The sequence below is a fragment of the Podarcis filfolensis genome, assembly GCF_964270895.1.
Source record: "Podarcis filfolensis genome assembly, chromosome: 8".
In the NCBI taxonomy this organism is placed as follows: Eukaryota; Metazoa; Chordata; class Lepidosauria; order Squamata; family Lacertidae; genus Podarcis; species Podarcis filfolensis.
Genome location: NC_139611.1, coordinates 51,592,742 through 51,609,101, shown reverse-complemented (window position 1 = coordinate 51,609,101; position 16,360 = coordinate 51,592,742). Strand labels below are relative to the sequence as shown.

Below are 16,360 nucleotides of genomic sequence, written 5' to 3'. Positions count from 1 at the left end.
CATCTGGATGGCCAAGTCTCAGTCTAGCCTTCCTCACATCAGATGTTCCCCTACCCACCCATTGAGGACAGTGGGGCTGAGTGAGGATGGGATGGGGTGGGGGGCTAGCAAATGCCGTCCTGCTCTTGTGCAACTGTAACTGCACGAGGGAAGATGCTTGAATAAGATTCATGTGCAGGGAGTTTTCTTGCAAAATGGAGAGTCCTTTGACTGCGCACCCCGAATGATATCATCCAGGAAGGAAAACAGCAACCCTGATCGTTTGCTACCTGCCACTCATTTGTTTATGCCATTAATAGCCAGCCTTATTGTGCAGCTGTCTCCAACCTGGTGCCCCCCCACTTGCCTTGGTCCAAAACAGGTGGGGAATACCAGTTTGAAAAACGGTGTTATTGCGGAATGAGCTTTTCCTTCAAAAATCACTTAGCGTTCCATAACACATTCTACCCAGGCAGCAAGACTTTTCATACTGCAATAGCACCCGAAATAATAGTTTCTAATTCAGCAGTTGTATACCTGCTGGTGGAGAGACAATGAGCATGGCTGTGCAAAATGTGCAAATTAGTTCCAGAATCAGCTTGCATGTGCAACTGGAACATTGCAGTTTACATCCTATAGGCTTATGAGATATTAATTACTTAAATTTATATCCTGCCTTTCCTCCCAAAGGAGCCCAGGCCAGCAAACAACAAGTGATAAACAATTAAAAACATATTAAAAATGTATGTGTACAAGTTGGTGGGTTTTTTCATGTTCCTGTCATTGCTGATAATCTATTTATTGTTGCAACTTATAAATTGAGACCAGCTTACTTGTGAGATTGTCTTACCCCACATATATGCCTGCTTGACCACTTCAATCTGTGGAAGTGTCACTTTTACAGGCGCCACATAAAAATGTTCTGCATATGTAAGATATCAGTCTTTTAGTGTGGCAGCCCCTACACTATGGAACTCCCTGCCTGTTGACACCAAGCAGGTGCCTTCACTGTGTTCTTTTCAGCACCTGCTAAAATCATTTTTGTTTGAGCAAGTCTAACCAGATGTGTAGAATGTGGATGCATGTTTTAATCTGTTTTCAGTTTTGCTGATTTTGTGTTTTGAATGATTTGTAGAGTTGCTTTGTGGCTTTTTTGCTGATGTTACTGTTTTATTCTCTTTTTAAACCACTTTGAGGGTTTTTAGACAACCAAGCCGTGCATAAATTCTATGAACCAAACCAACGAACAAACTAGCCCACTGCAAATCACTTGTTCCTGGGTTCTCACTTACCCTTCTCTCCTTGTCTCCATATTCCACGCCCAAAGTGTCCATTGCACGGACAATGGCTGCCAGTGACTGGATAGTGTTGCTATAGACCACAGGCTTGTACTGCTTCACATCTTCACCAGAGAAGCCATCTTCGTGGATGATCCTTTGGGAGAGGGGAAGGAAACAAATGAGCTTGTAAAAGTCTGAAATAGTGCTTCATTTACAATGAAGTTATTCCCAAACCAGTCCCCAAGGTTTTGCATAGTGTTAAGAGCCAGACAATGGACATTGCTTGCATTGTGTGAAAACTGGCTCCATATAAGCCTGGCTCTGGCTACTGAAAATTCTGAAGCATTCATGGAAGAGAAGGCCATTGATGGCTATTAGTCACAATGGCTATCTTCTGCTTCCAAGGCTTCAGAATACCAGTTGCTTGAAACCAAAGGAGTGGAAAGAGCTCCTGTGCTCCAATCCCGCTTGCCAGTGTCCCACAGGCATCTGGTTGGCCACTTTGAGACCAGGGTGCTGGATTAGATGGGCCTCTGGTCTGATCCAGTAGACTCTCCTTGGGTTCTGACCCCTGGAGATGGTCACGGAAAGCTGGTGGGGATATCAGAGCTGCTGGCCACATTCTTCCTTCTGTTGTTTATCAATGCTCATCTGATCTCTCCGTAGCTGCTAATTGTCCCTGCTCCCCCCTCCCAACCCTTAGGGGAAATTAGCAGCTAAAGGAGAGAGATAATGAGCACAGATAAACAATCAGCGGCTCTGTGGTCCCCTCCAGCGTCCTCTGCTCATCTCTGAGGGATTCTTCTGAATTCACAACACTCAAAGCCTGGTTTATATGTGGCTTCATTTCATGTGTCAAGAAGGGGTGAAGAATATGTGCCCCCTCCAACGATACTCAACTACAATGCCCAGTATCCTGATCATTGGCCATGCTTGCTGAGGATGATGGGAATTGGAGTTCAGCAATATCTGGAGAGTGACCAGCTCCCCACCCCTTCGCATAAAGTGTAGCCAGACTCTCAGAGCATGAACTGTGAGACAAGGGGTCCTTACTTCTGCCATGAAGTCACTACGTGAACATAAGAACAAAAGGAAAGTTCTGTTGGAGTAGCCCAAAGGCCCATATGGCCCAGATCCATCCTGCTCTTACAGTGACCAACCAGATCCAATGGGAAACCTATAAGCAGGATGTTAGTACAACAGCACTTTCCCACCTGAGTGATACTGCCTCCAACATACAAAGAGGCATACAAATAAAATGAATGAATGAATGAAAAGTGAAGGCAGAATATGAATGCAACCAGTGGTAACTGAGGCAGACTTGTTGCCCTTCTTTGCAGCTTGTGGTGATGGCGGCAACATTAGGGGGCATTTTCAGCCCTCTAGGCGGAATGCAATGACAATACGCCGATGTCTCAGTATCTCCCCCTCTGCCCTTTCAAAATAAACCAGCCAGTCTTGCTCAGGTGAAGCTCAGCCTGGCTACTGGGAATAGGCATGCCACAAAATAACAAGAGGACAAGAACCTGCACCACGACAACTCATCAGCAATTTTCATTTATGGGAATAAGCAAACACATTGCAGATGGCAATCACATGTTGGCACAAACAGCAGGTGGTGCCTGGGCCTGCAGAAACTCTGGAGGGAATTAAGCAAAACAAATAAAACTGTGTACAAGATGGGTTTTGGTTTTTTTAAAGGGGGAGGCGCAGAGACCGTGAACACTGCAACAGCTCAAGAATGCACAGAGCAGAAGGACAAGGTGTGTTGCGTAGGATGAGCCCCAAGGGTCAGACAGAGAGACTGGAAGGCTGTATTTGGGCCCAGAGCTTAAAGCTCCCCACTCCTAGCATATGCACTAAAAGGGTGGGATAGAAATGTCTATATGCCTAGATAAAATAAAATACACATCCATTCACATAGCTAGAAAGCAGAGTTCTGCTAACTGCAGGTGGGGAGTGGCACTCAAGTCCTGTTTGCGAGCTTCACATAGGGGCATCTAGCGTGGAACTGTGAGAACAGGACGCTGGTCTAGATGGGCCTTTGGCCTGATTGAGGAGAGCTTTTGTTTTCTTTTGTTGTAAAGTTAAGTGGAGTCTTTTTTTAAAAAAATAAAAATAAAAATACAGTTGTTGTTTTTTTAAAAAAAACCATATTTGGTCAAAATGGCCACTTTCTTGCATAAGGAAGTATACCACAGAATCTGTAGAACTGCAAATTTTGTCTGGGTTTGGGATCATGCATTGTTGTTGGCAATGCAAATTCAGCAGGTTTGCATCAAAATGTGAACTGAATTAACACTGTCTCCTATTTCTAATGGTGCACACGGAAAACTGTAAGAATGTGTGTGTGTGTGTATGTAGGTGTGTGAAATAGCTAGAGCTAGAGAGATACTGGCAGTATAACATAATTCCTCTTGCTGATTTGTGGATGCAATTGCACAGTTCAGCGTTCAGCTGCCATTCACTGTGCCCACAAAATTACACCCACAATTGATTGTGAGTGCAAAAAATTGAGGCTGTTTAAGTAATAAATGATTCCTGGTATTCCCTCGTCAGACAGCTGCCTTTGTTTTGAGTCACTCCTCAGAACTCCCTGTTCTAATACATCAAGGGCTTCTCTATACTGGTTTGTGGGGAACCTTTGGCCCTCCAGATGTTGCTGAATTGCAACTCCCGTCATCACTGGCCATTGGTCATGCTTGCTGGGGCTGATGGGAGCTGTAGTTCAGCAGCATCTGGAGGACCAAAGGTGTGTGGGAGAGAGAGTGTGCGTACAAGTATAGATAGGGATGTAGGTCAAAGGGACCTTGTCTGCAGTGCACATCATGCCAGGACACATTCTACTACCACAGGTAGGAGAGAACACTGTGAAAATTCATTCCCAGAAAACAACAAATTCATGGAGTATACTGCTGCCAATGGCTACTAGTCATGACGGCTATGTTTTATCTCCATTGTCAGGGGTAATACGTAACTGAATACCAGCTGCTGAAAATCTCAAGTGCAGGGGTGCTGTTGTGCTCTGGCCATGCCTGCAAGCTTCCCACAGGGATCTGGTTGGTCACTGCGAGGACACGATGCTGGACTAGATGGGTCTGTGGCCTGATCCAGCAGGCTCTCCTTATATGCAGGGTTTGGTGGTTTCAATTCCCTGGTGGCAAAGTTGACTCAGATTGCAGCCTGTTTACTCTGTTCCATAGAACAGTATGTCAGCATACTGCTGTCTTACGTCCCTCTGTTATGATGCAAGAGCTGCATTTGCCAGCCTGGCACCTTCCAGATGTTTTGGACTACATGCTAGCTGTGGCTGGTGGGAGTTGAAGCCCAAAGCCACTGGAGGGTTGGTGGAAGTTTTGTTAAAGTTTGACTGAACCCTGAGACAATACAAGGTATGGTGATGCTGATTCTTTTGCTTTCCAAATTTCTGCATGTTATATTAAATGGTTTCTCTCTTTAAACTTAGGGATCTCCACCTCCCATTTCCATGAGAGCATGGTCTAATTGCAACATACTGTACTGCAGCATCAATGGAAATGGGGTATGTGTACTAGGATTAAAGTGGTGGTGTAGGGGGAGTGGAACTGATGTAGCTGCAAGCAAAACATTTAATGTAACATGTAGCTAGGCCCTGTGATATGCAATGTGCATGTCTTGCTCAACCTGGCAAAAAGCTCTACCCTCCCACATCCCAAGCTCAGCTCTTACAAAGCTTACCCTAGCTTTATTGCTGATAACAATGGCTGCAGCATATCTTGGCTGAGATATTTTGGGCAGGGAAAGTTACAAATGAAATGATAAAAAAGCCACATGGTTGGCAATATCGACTATAAAACTATCACTTGTCATATCAGTAAGCTCCATCCTTTCCATGAGCTTCAGCTTCTGTAATACCACAGAATGTCCGCAAATATCCCACCTGCTCAAAGGGAAGTCTCAGCCAGCTAAAGCTGACATAGGAGCTGTGTTCAGACAGCTACCTAAACACGGGGATGGGGGCAATGGCACACAAGCCCTGCCCCTAACATTCCTTGTTAGCCCTGGTCATACAGTGTTGAGTTGGGAATGCCCGCAATGCATCAATGATCATCTGCAGGGTTCTACTTGTGTTTGAGTAAGAACCCTTCATAGATCTTCCTCATGAAACATGGGAATATCAGGGTCTAAGTGAGCAGGGCCAACCCAAATAGGGCTGGTTGTGTACGTGCCCTCCACTTTTAAATATCAAATGTTGGGTTCGTGGAAGAAGAGAATCAGTAGGGCTTGGCAAAGGGAAACCTCACACACGGCCTATAAGGCAGGGCTAGCCAGCATGTTGCCCTCCAGATGTTGATGAACTGCAACTCCCATCATCCCTGCCTGTCAGCCATGCTGGTTAAAGCTAATGAGTGGTGGGTTCTGATAACATCGGGAGGGCATCCCCTTGGCTACACCATGCCTTAAGGGTAAGGAGAGATTGTGTGCTGCTGGAGAATCCAAAGAGGCATTGGAAGGCTGCATTCCTTAGTCTAATTCAAAATAACCAGTTCTGTGGAAGGGTTGGCTACAGGTTTCAAGAAATGCAAACATTAAAATTTATCCAGCTGTCAAATGCATACTTAGCAAGGTTTAAAAGAGTGCGTTTCACAATTGCAATCTGCCTACTGACAGCCTCATCTGCATTCCCTCGGTGTGCACATCAAGTGCTACCAGCAGTAGCGTCCCAATCCTTGCTTATTATTACATTGGCTCATGGTGCAGAATACTTGTAGCCAGGGCTGGGTGGGTGGTGGGAAGACTCAGCTGTATCCCATTGTCTCTTAATGGGCACTGTTTCAAGCAGCCTGTGATCAGCTGCTCTGTTCTGACCACAGAGCCTTTGTTAATGCCCATGATACAAATGGCCAAAGGGCCCAGCTGTCTTTTTCAGAGCCCAGAGGATGGACCCTTAGACACATAATCTTGGGTTTTGTAAAGCATTCAAATCTGAAGCTGATTCACAAACCCCAGAAATCAGAATATATAAGATGCTGCTGAGAAAGAACCAGAAATCTGCTCAGCAGTGGACTGAGGCCAGTGGCCCATCTAGGCCAGCATCCTGTTCTCACAGTGGCCAGCTGGATGCCTGTGGGAATCCTGCAAGCAAGGCTTGAGTGCAACAGCATTCTCCCCTCCTATGACTCCCAGCAGCTGGTGTTCAGAGGCATGATGCCTCCAAGAGTGGAGGCACCAGAAAGGCTGCAATAAAACATTTCAAACAGTTCAGATACATCCTGAAATGGAAGGGAAACAACCACCACCACTTATCCTTAACAACAACCCATAATGGCCCAAGAAGGCACCACATGGGTTCCACATGGTCACAGTAATACTCCTATATGTAACAATCTCCATGTCATAACAGTTTTCATCTCATCAAGATCCCAGAGAGAAATCCAGACATGTATGAATTGGCAGTTTTGCAGTTCCCCTAGGAAAGCATATTGAAAAGGAAAGCATATTGAAAAGAAAAGCATATTGAAAAGGAAAGCATATTGATCAGCTCAGGATTTTTTTAGGGATGTGTGCAGGGCTTGACAAGTCATAAAAGGATGCCTATCTTAGACCAGGAACCATTGAGACCCCAACTCCCCCTCCCCTAAAGACCTGGCACTCAAGTACAGCCTGAACTGCCCAGAGAACTTTTCATTATGGGATGGTCTACATACAATATCAATCCACATATTGATGTATGTACATATTGATCTGAGCAACCCTAATCTCTGAGTGGCAAGAGACTCCAGGGATACTTGCCTTTTCTCAGGGTTTGGTTTTCTTGAAATGAAGGTCCATGGAGGCTGTGGGATCTTTATTTACACATACATACAACCCGAGTGTAGGATGGAGGGGCTCAGAGCATGAAAATCTTGCTTCCCTACAGTGGCGTAGCGTGGGGGGTGCAGGGGGGCGGCCGCACCGGGCGCAACATCTGGGGATTAGCGTTAGGGGGCGCAAATCCACGGGTTAGGGGGCGCAAATTACTTGCCTTACCCCGGGTGCTGACAACCCACACTACGCCAGTGCTTCCCTATTAGGTTTCCAGGGAAGCTCCAAGTCACAGCTTTGGGTCTGGCACAGAGCAAGGCAGGCCTCTGCTTCTCCAGATTCCAGCATCAGCCAAAACCTCTACTTCTCCCTCTCCCTCTCTCTCCCACACAGACCACCTTGGCTTATTGTTTTCCACCCTTGTATGATGTGGCATCTAGTCAGGTGAGGTGCAGATTTTATGCAAACCTATCCTCTTATTTGGTGATGTGTATAGAATTCATGCATTTCTTCGTAACAAGTATACCACTAAGGGCCTTGAACTTAGTTCTACATTGAATTCCTTCCAAAATCTCTGTAGCTTTTAATATTTCTTACAAGCCCCACATCAACACCTGATTCAGCAATTGCCATTAAGTTTCCTAACAGTGTCCCTGAACAGCATTACACCAGAGGCACTTTCAATTGACTGGATGCTGGATACTTTAGGGAGGGCTCCGTCAAACCTGGATCTGGCCCTGATTTGTGAAAGTGCTTTATAATTTAACCTGTGACTCTCATGGCCCTAGACCAGCCTTCCCCAGTTGCCTGCCCTCGGGGTGTTTTGAGCTACAATTCCCATCATCCTTGATTATTAAAATCATGTACCCATTGGTGGGCACCAGGCTGGGGAAAGCTGGTTTAGAACCATCAAAGAGGAAGACAGGGTTGGTGCAAGGCATTTAAAAGTTTAATTGCACTGGCCACCACTCGCTTCATGTTACATCAGACTTCTGATGCAATGTTAACAATAAAAACTGTTTTGAACAGCCAGAAAGTTTTTAGCAGGGATAAAACGCCTCCAGTCACAGAAGCCTCACCTGCTCCTATTTTAAAAATTAATCTCAGACTTAGGCCAAACAAAGTTGATTGGAATCTTCAGCACACAAATGTCTGGCACAATACTCTCCAGCAACAGGGATTTCAAAGTTAGCAAAAGGTGGAAGGTTGCACATCCAAAATTCTGCCTCTGTGTGCACAGAGATAATTATATTGTATCAACCTTTACCAAACGGGTGCCCTCCAGCTGTTATAGACAACAGCTCTCATCAGCCCCAACTCAGGTTGGGTTGGAGAAAGCGGAGTCACGCCATCTGCTCTGCATTCACGATCCAGATTGCAAGAAATGCATAGTTAGGGGTGCCGCTTTGCCAGGAGGTTGAAGGAAGGGGCAGAAGACAGGGAAAGGAGGAGAGCTGGCCAGAGGGCTAGAACGTGGATTAGAAAAACAGAGCAGGACTGGATTGTTAAGCAGGAGGGTATAATGCAGTGCTGTTTTGGGAGGCAGAAAAGAGAAGAGGCCTGGCAGGAAGGGCACCCCCTTCTCCCACAAAAATGCCTGGAAGGTCTTTCCTTTTCATGGTTTCTTAGCTTTCTTCTCTGTCACGCCTGCCTTTCCTTCCTGCTTGATGCCACGCCCTGACATCCCTGGGTGGCTCTGGGTCATTCATCCCAACTTGTAGTGATCAGGGGCTGTCTCACCCTGACTCCAATAAAATGTAGATCTCCGCCCCAGGTCCATTTTGGCTCAGGATTTGGACCTTGGATGAATCTGGTGTACAGCCCTAGATTTCAATAAGTTTTACCCCATGTAGCTGCTCTGCCTGGTGGAGATTTTCATCATAATGAAAATTATATTACTGTAGCTCAGACGTTGCTAGCTGCTGTCCTCTTGCTGTTTTGAACTACAAATCTTATCAGTCCCATCAAATCTGGCTATGCAGGAGGGAACTAGGGTAGGGATGGCTGTGGTAGTTACCGGGACTTGCTCATTTACCTGCAGCTCAGAATCCAGAGTCCTGAACATGTAAATATGTTTTGCTGTTGGGATGGAAAAGTCAGGAATCACCTCTTGACAGTAGCTTTGTCCTCTGGGAAGGTGAGCACCCAAATATAATTTAGCGATGTCACATATTTTGAGAAGGTGCCTACCTAAGCATAAATTGGTCAAAGGGTGTGCCCTTGGAAGGACAACACCTTCAGTGTCAATCAAAGAGAAGACACTTCGGTAGTTTTGTATCAGAAAAGCAGCTGCTCTTCCAAAATAGGGAAATGATACCTTCTCTTTGGTAAAGGGACCAAGTGTCCTTTCAGGAGAGCAATTCCTGGAATTCTACAGATTAGAGATGCACAAAGATTTCCTCTCTGAAAGCAATATACAGTGGTACCTTGGGTTAAGTACTTAATCCGTTCCGGAAGTCCATTCTTAAATCGAAACCGTTCTTAAACCAAGGCACGCTTTCCCTGAGGCCTCCCACCGCCGGTGCCCTTCCACCGTTCGGATTCCATTCTTAGACCGAGGTAAAGTACACAACTACTTCCGGTTTTGCAGAGTTCGTAAACCGAATAGTTCATAAACAAGGCTGTTCTTAAACTGAGGTACCACTGTACTAAGATATACTAATGTTCTTACCACTGTGCCAGTATGGATCCCTGGCCAATGGAGACCTCTGACTACTACTACTAGTAGTACTATTATTTAAATTTCTATTCCACCCTTCCTCCCAAAGGAGCCTTAGGGCAGCAAATATCAAAATGTTAAAAAGATACATTTTTTAAAAAATGGAGTTAAATCATTAAAAAAAAACTATTAAAAAGCATCTAGCAACATTAAAAAATAAAACATCTACAAACAATTGCAAAACAAACGCACATTATAGCCCATATTATAACTATAGCCCAATGTCAAACAGCACAGAGGGAAACAGATACAGTGGTACCTCTGGGTTCGCATGCCCCGTTCGCATCCTGAAGCGAACGCAACCCTCGTCTGCGCGGGTCGCGATTCGCCGCTTCTGCGCATGCACGTGACGTCATTTTGAGCATCTGCGAATGCTCGAGTGGTGAAACCCGGAAGTAATGTGTTCCATTACTTCCAGGTCGCCGATGAGCGCAACCCGAAAACGCTCAACCTTAAGCAACTTTAATCCGAGGTATTGACTGTATTCCTGTTTGCAGCAAATGGATCTGTGTCTTGGCATGTGTAATTACAGTGGTACCTCGGTACTTGAACAGCTTGGCTCCCGAACAAATCAGCTCCTGAATGCTGCAAACCCAGAAGCAAGTGTTCTGGTTTGCGAACGTTTTTTGGAAGCCAAATGTCCGACACAGTTTCCGCTTGCATGCAGGAAGCTCCTGCAGCCAATCGGAAGCCGCGCCTTGGTTTTCAATCGGTTTCGGGAGTCGAACAGACTCCCGGAATGGATTAAGTTCGACAACCAAGGTACCACTGTAGTACATGCAAGCATTTAAAAGCAGTGCTTTCCCCCCAGGGGGTACTCAAGAATATGCAGTACCGGTGCCTCTTTTGTTTTTTGTTTAAAAGTGTGGCACTCACTGTAATAATTTCATGGTGAGTACCTGCACCTATTTTTCTAGGGGAAAAAAGCACTGTTTAAAAGTTAATAACAGGTACAGTCATGAAAGCCCAAAGTATTTTCCACCTTGGCTCCTGCCCTTCTTGTCCATTTCAATCAGAATTTGTTACTGTTGTTTTTAAAAAGTAGGACTACCATTGAACTATGTCTAGCTCTTACTCTCTAAAACAGCATCACAAATCCTTTTAAGGCCAACAGGATCACATGCAACCAAACAGGTTCACTGAGAAACAAGAGTGTAGTATCGGCCTAATGATGGCTGAGCATGCTCAGTGGCCAGAGACAGTTGAGTATCTGCACTAGCATTGGGCGACTGGGAAATTGGGGTAGGGGAGAGGTAGCTAGAGGAACAGAAGTGGAGGAAGGCAAGTCTGGCTGGCTGGCACACACAACAGGAACATGCCACACTGCAACTTTCTTGTTGCAGTTTCCCACTTGAACAGGATTCAAGTGGTTAAAATATAGAAGTGGAGGCAAGGAGATATTCAAATTCCACAACGGCTACAGGCAAGAGTCCAGATTCTGAACAACCGCTGGAAGTAAGTTCACAGTATTTCAAAACAGGACCTACCAAACACAGCAACCTGCCCCAGCCTGGTGCCCTTGAGATGTTTGGGGCTGATGGTGATTGTGTTCTGAAACATCTGGAGGTAACCAGGTTAGGGAGGCTGAATATAGGGTCTATCAGGGTCACTAAGCAATTTCAGAAACTGGTGCATTTATTTACTTATATTTATTTATGGGGGTATTTATAAACCACCAACTCGTAAGAAAAAATATCACAGCAGTCAACACCGGAAACACAATCCAAACCGTTAAAACATCATGGAATCATAAAATTCAGGGTCAAATGGCCAACAGTTAATTGAGTCTCTAATAAGGCTTGACAAAACAGAAGCCTTTTCATAATGAGTCAATTTCCTTGCAATGTTCCAGCGGTCCACACTGCATGCCTCACAGGGCAGATATATCCTTCAGCAAGTAAAACAGAAGTCCTGTTAACTTCCCTAGAGCACTTTGAAGTCCATAAAGCCCACTTAGTGGTTAAAAGCTCTTTAATTCCATGAGCCATGATGCAAAGGTCCTGAATGGTGAACTCCTTCCAAAGTCACCTATATCAATTCCAGAGGCTGAATTTTTTTTGCAGAGACTGAGACAGCTGCAGATTCTACCAGCTGCCTGCCAGACTTCAGGCTCTGCATGTCCTGGGCTACTCAAGGAGCCTTTACCCTCTTTGCTTATTTAATGCAACAGATCACATAGGCTCATGCCAAAATTGGCCAATCCGTCTCCAAAATGTCGTTGCATCTCTCCATTCCAAATTTTTGTGTCCCGCTCAAGTTGATAAAATAACCCTCTCATTCTCCCACAGAGAAAGCAAATCTCATGAGGGGGGTGGTCTCTGCAAGGTAAACATTGGGCTAATACAAATCTTAGCAAAACTGTACTTAATCGGATAAGCCTTCTTGGATTATCTGCCGCTATCACCTCTTCCTAGACAACCATTAATCACCAGCTGATGCCTGGCACCCTTAACTTCCATCCTTTATATATAAATTTGACCAATTGAATCAGCACATATTTGGATCAAGGACAGAAACAAAGGAACAGAACCATGTGGGGCTGGTTTCCTTTGACTGGCAGAGCAATTAAGATCAACTGCATGTCAATCAAGAATTCCAAAATGCATATTAGGAGGAGAGTACCTTTAGATAGGGTCAATCAAAAATGTTACAAAATAGGGTGCACATTTTTGCATTCTCCATAACTCTTCATCCAAGGAACATTAGCCAATGCCGCCACCCCTGAGGCTCTGTTGATAAGCGTTCCAGAGAAATCAAAAGACTACATATGATTTCATGACATTTGGCTGTCCTAATACATTTTGCTGGCCATAATTACAAAAAAAAAAAAAAATTCCCACCTGGACTTTGGCTTTCAATTATTCAGTCTCCTTGAGTGCATGAGATGTTTTAATCCTGCTTCTTTAAAGAATAGAATGGTCTTTTAGATTTTAATGTAGTGGTTTTGTTTTGTTTTGTTTATTGTAAGTTGCTTTGAGTTACATTTGTAACTCGACTAATAAGTTAATTAACAATATAATAATTAATTAATAAGTTAATTAATAATATAATAACTTATGTGGCATGGAATATTTTAACCCAGGTATTTCAGTCAACAATTTCATTTTTCCAGTTCCAGAAGAGCAGTCCTATTAGTTTGGTTGCTATACAAAAAGAAAGCAAGAAAAATTAAAATAAAAAAGAGTCCCATGGTGCCTAAAGACTAACATAATTGTTATGGCAAAAGACTCATTCATGTTTTTAATAGTCAATGGCAGCAATTTTCGAAAGCAACTGGAACCAGTGGGGCTCCCAACTTTGTAGAGTTCTCTTTCCAATATTAAGAAAAGACATGGAATATTTAGGAACAACACAGGAAGATAGGAGTCAGAGCAGTGGCCCATTTAGCTTAGATTGCGCATACCACCTGGCAATGGCTCTTCGGGGCTAGGTAGGACTTGGTTCACATTTTAATATAAGACAAACTGAATTTATTCCTCACTCCTACAGACAGCACAGTGTAGACTTTCTGCATGCAAAGTAGGTGCTCTAGCAGTGCACTACACATTTTCTGATGCTATGCCTTTTGTTGCAGTTGCAGAAAGGCAACTCTTGCAAGCCATCCATCTTGGCTCAGCTCTTGTGAAATGCATCAATTTCATCAGCATGGACCAAGGCAGCCACTGAATGGCGGGTGGGTGATTACTTTTGCTCTGTATTTTGTGTGTGCATGTTTCAATTCAGCCACTCAGCTGGCACCTTGCAGTGCCAGCCTGGCATCAACGCGAGAAAAAAGCACAGATTGCATGTGGGAGACCTAGCCTCAGTACTAAATCAGAATTGCTGGAAGTCTTTGTTTGAAATGCACGCAGCCCATTGCAGGGAATACCAGGACAGGTGCCACAGGCAGAATTCCAGGTGTCAAGACCCCATCCTCAACATGGGAAAGCAGGAACCTAGGAAGCTGCCTTAAACTGTGTTAAGATGCTTGCTCCATCTAGCTTGCTCTTGACCACACTGACTGGCAGCTGCTCACAGGTTATCAGGCAGGTCCTTTCCCCAGCCCTACCTGGATAAAGGATTGAACCTGGTAGATGTTCTACCATTTAGTCTCCATGCTGAGTGTCTCCTGATTTTATCACAGAGGGATCCCTGATGGTATCAAAATGAATTCTACAGTAAGACTCAAAATGGCGGGCTGGTGGGAAGGGGACCAGGAGAGAAGAAAGAAGCAGGCTATATAATTTGCCTGACTTTACCTGTTCCAACATGTAATGGCTACATTAATGTTTTCATTGCTTTTCTTTTTTTCAAATCAGGCCCTGCCTTTTTGGTCCTTCCGAGATGGTTCCAAACTGCCTCTTCTCAGAGCTGCATTGTGATCTTTACGGTCAGCCCAGAATGGCCCCGCGTGGCATCCTGCATGTGCCAAGGCTTTCTGATGAGGGCAGGCAGGCAAGCATTCCAGGGGGCTGTGTCATGCTGAGAGCACGTCAAGGAGATAAAGTGCAGGCAACCAGGATGGAAGAGGCGAGGCTTCCGAGATGCGTTCTGCACACACCCCTCAGCCTTCAACCTAGTTCAGAGGGGAAATGGGGAGAGAAGATGGAGATGCATTTCTAGGGCTCCAACCCCTTCAGCCCAGAAGCTCATTTCCGGAGTCAAAAAGGGCACAACATCTCCCATCCTTCATCTCCACTTCCCCGTATCTCTGGTTCCCCTTCGCTTGCTCTCCATGCAGCGTGGACACAAAAGTCTGCTTTTCTCATCTGGTCTGTTTCGCAGGAGAAGAGGTCAGTAAATAACATCTCAAGGCTCTCTGGAACAAGCAAAAAAGCCTGCAGAAACCAGAGAAGATGTTTTGAAAAACTCTCTCTCCTTTTTGCCTCTCTTCTCTGTTCATGTTCAGTCGTGGCCTCCCAGGGCATCGAAAAACATTGGTTCAAAAACCTAATCCCTTTCCCCTGTACATTAAAACAGAAAGTAATATTATACACACCCTGGGTGTACTTGCAGGGGTGACTTTGTTCTCCCCTTTCTGATGCCATCCCATTCTCGTTCTGCTTCCTTATTGTTTGTTAGGCACTCAAGATCAGCCTTCGACAACATGGTGCCCTCCAGATGTTTCCCACCAGCCCCAGGCCACATGGCCAGTGGTCAGGGGTGCAGCATCCTTAGGAGAGCGCCTGTTTAGGGATGGTTGACTAAAGTTGTTAAGCTGGATAACAGCAGAGGAAACTGGCACCCTCTGTAGCCACCTAATTATCCAGAGTAAATGCCACCGGCACGTCTTGCGGAAGTGACTACTCTAAATGGATTATATAGCCTGGAAGGGGGTACTTTCTATTGCCTCTCCTGACAAACAATTTCATTGAATGATCCTGAGCCCCAGTATTCTCTGTCCCCTTTCTTCTTACAATTTTACAATTTGATATATTAAATATTTTATAATTCCATATGTTACAAATCTCCATGGTTCAGAGGTCCATCATTTCATGAACTACCACGGAAATCAAAAACTCTATGCTCAGAATGAAGCACTGTACATTCAGCATGACCACAGATTAAGGGCATTTGTGTCATGGATGTCAATAAGAGAGTTAAGCATCTTCCTGTCAGTGGGACTTCAATATGTTTAACTTTGGCTGGAGAGCGTCCATTGTGTTGATTTAACTGCATTTGCCTCTACCATTTATACTTATTTGGTAGATTTCCCATTTTATTATGGGTAAGAGGCTTCCTCTTTGACATATATTGCCATTTTCTCTCTGTAGGAATCCTGTATTTTTTATTGGGTAATAATTCAATGAAGGTACAGTCCATTCAAAAAAGGTAACAGTCCAGAAACGGTTCCAATGTGTGATGAACAGCTATTCTCATGAGCCTCAGATAAGGAGAGGAGAATTTAAATAGGAAAAAAAGAGAAAAAGTTATGTTCCCTCCCTTTAATATCTGGCACTTTCCAAGACAGTCTTGTGATCTAGGGCAAGGGAAGTGCCCCTGGGAAAGGAAAGCAAGGCAATTCGCCGTGGGAAAGAGGTGGGGGGAAAGGTATAAGATGTTGCAACTTTGTAGTGCAGGGGTGGGGAACCTCAGGTGCTCAGCCCCCCCCCAGCCCTCAGGACTCTCTTCAGGCATACTGCCATCCCTTAGGCCACATCCCTCCCTGCTTCACAACCTGAGTGCTTTTGCCTGGCTGGAATGCATCCTTGAACTCTGATCATGACCCTTGCTCGTCTGGATGGAATAAAGAGAGGTGCATGGGTGAGTGTCTGTGGAGACCTGCCTACTGTACAACAGCGAAATTTATATTTGTTGCTCTGCCCCCTTTTGTTTCTGGCTCCACTGACCACTCGCATGTGCCCCTCCCGCTGAAGGTCGCCCAGAAGAGCACTTGGCCCTTGGCCTGAAAAATCTTCCCATCCTCTGATGTAGAGCCAGGAAGGAAAGCGGAAAATAAGAGTCAGAGAGACTCTAAGACACCATGGAACGGGTACTAAGCACAAAAGCTGCAGACACTCCTGCTTAACATTCATTGTCAACTGTGTGCTAAGCTCTGACGAGAATACAGACAATGTCCTTCCTCACTCCATTCCCCCACACCAAATCTACAATCTGA

General features: G+C 44.9%; 1 protein-coding gene and 1 long non-coding RNA gene across 4 annotated transcripts in view; one reads left to right on the top strand and one right to left on the bottom strand.

The window, feature by feature from the left end:
• GNAO1 (G protein subunit alpha o1) overlaps positions 1-16,360 on the bottom strand; it is a 178,540-nt gene that overhangs the window by 110,724 nt on the left and 51,456 nt on the right. For all 3 annotated transcript variants that reach the window (XM_083624985.1, XM_083624984.1, XM_083624983.1), the window contains exon 3: positions 1,272-1,413. In XM_083624985.1, coding sequence (XP_083481111.1) covers positions 1,272-1,413 — 142 coding nt within the window. The remainder of the gene's footprint in view (positions 1-1,271; positions 1,414-16,360) is intronic.
• On the top strand, positions 4,575-15,096 carry LOC310767737. The gene is made up of 3 exons (XR_014551043.1): positions 4,575-4,651; positions 13,337-13,435; positions 14,061-15,096. It is a non-coding gene; the product is annotated as an uncharacterized lncRNA (long non-coding RNA).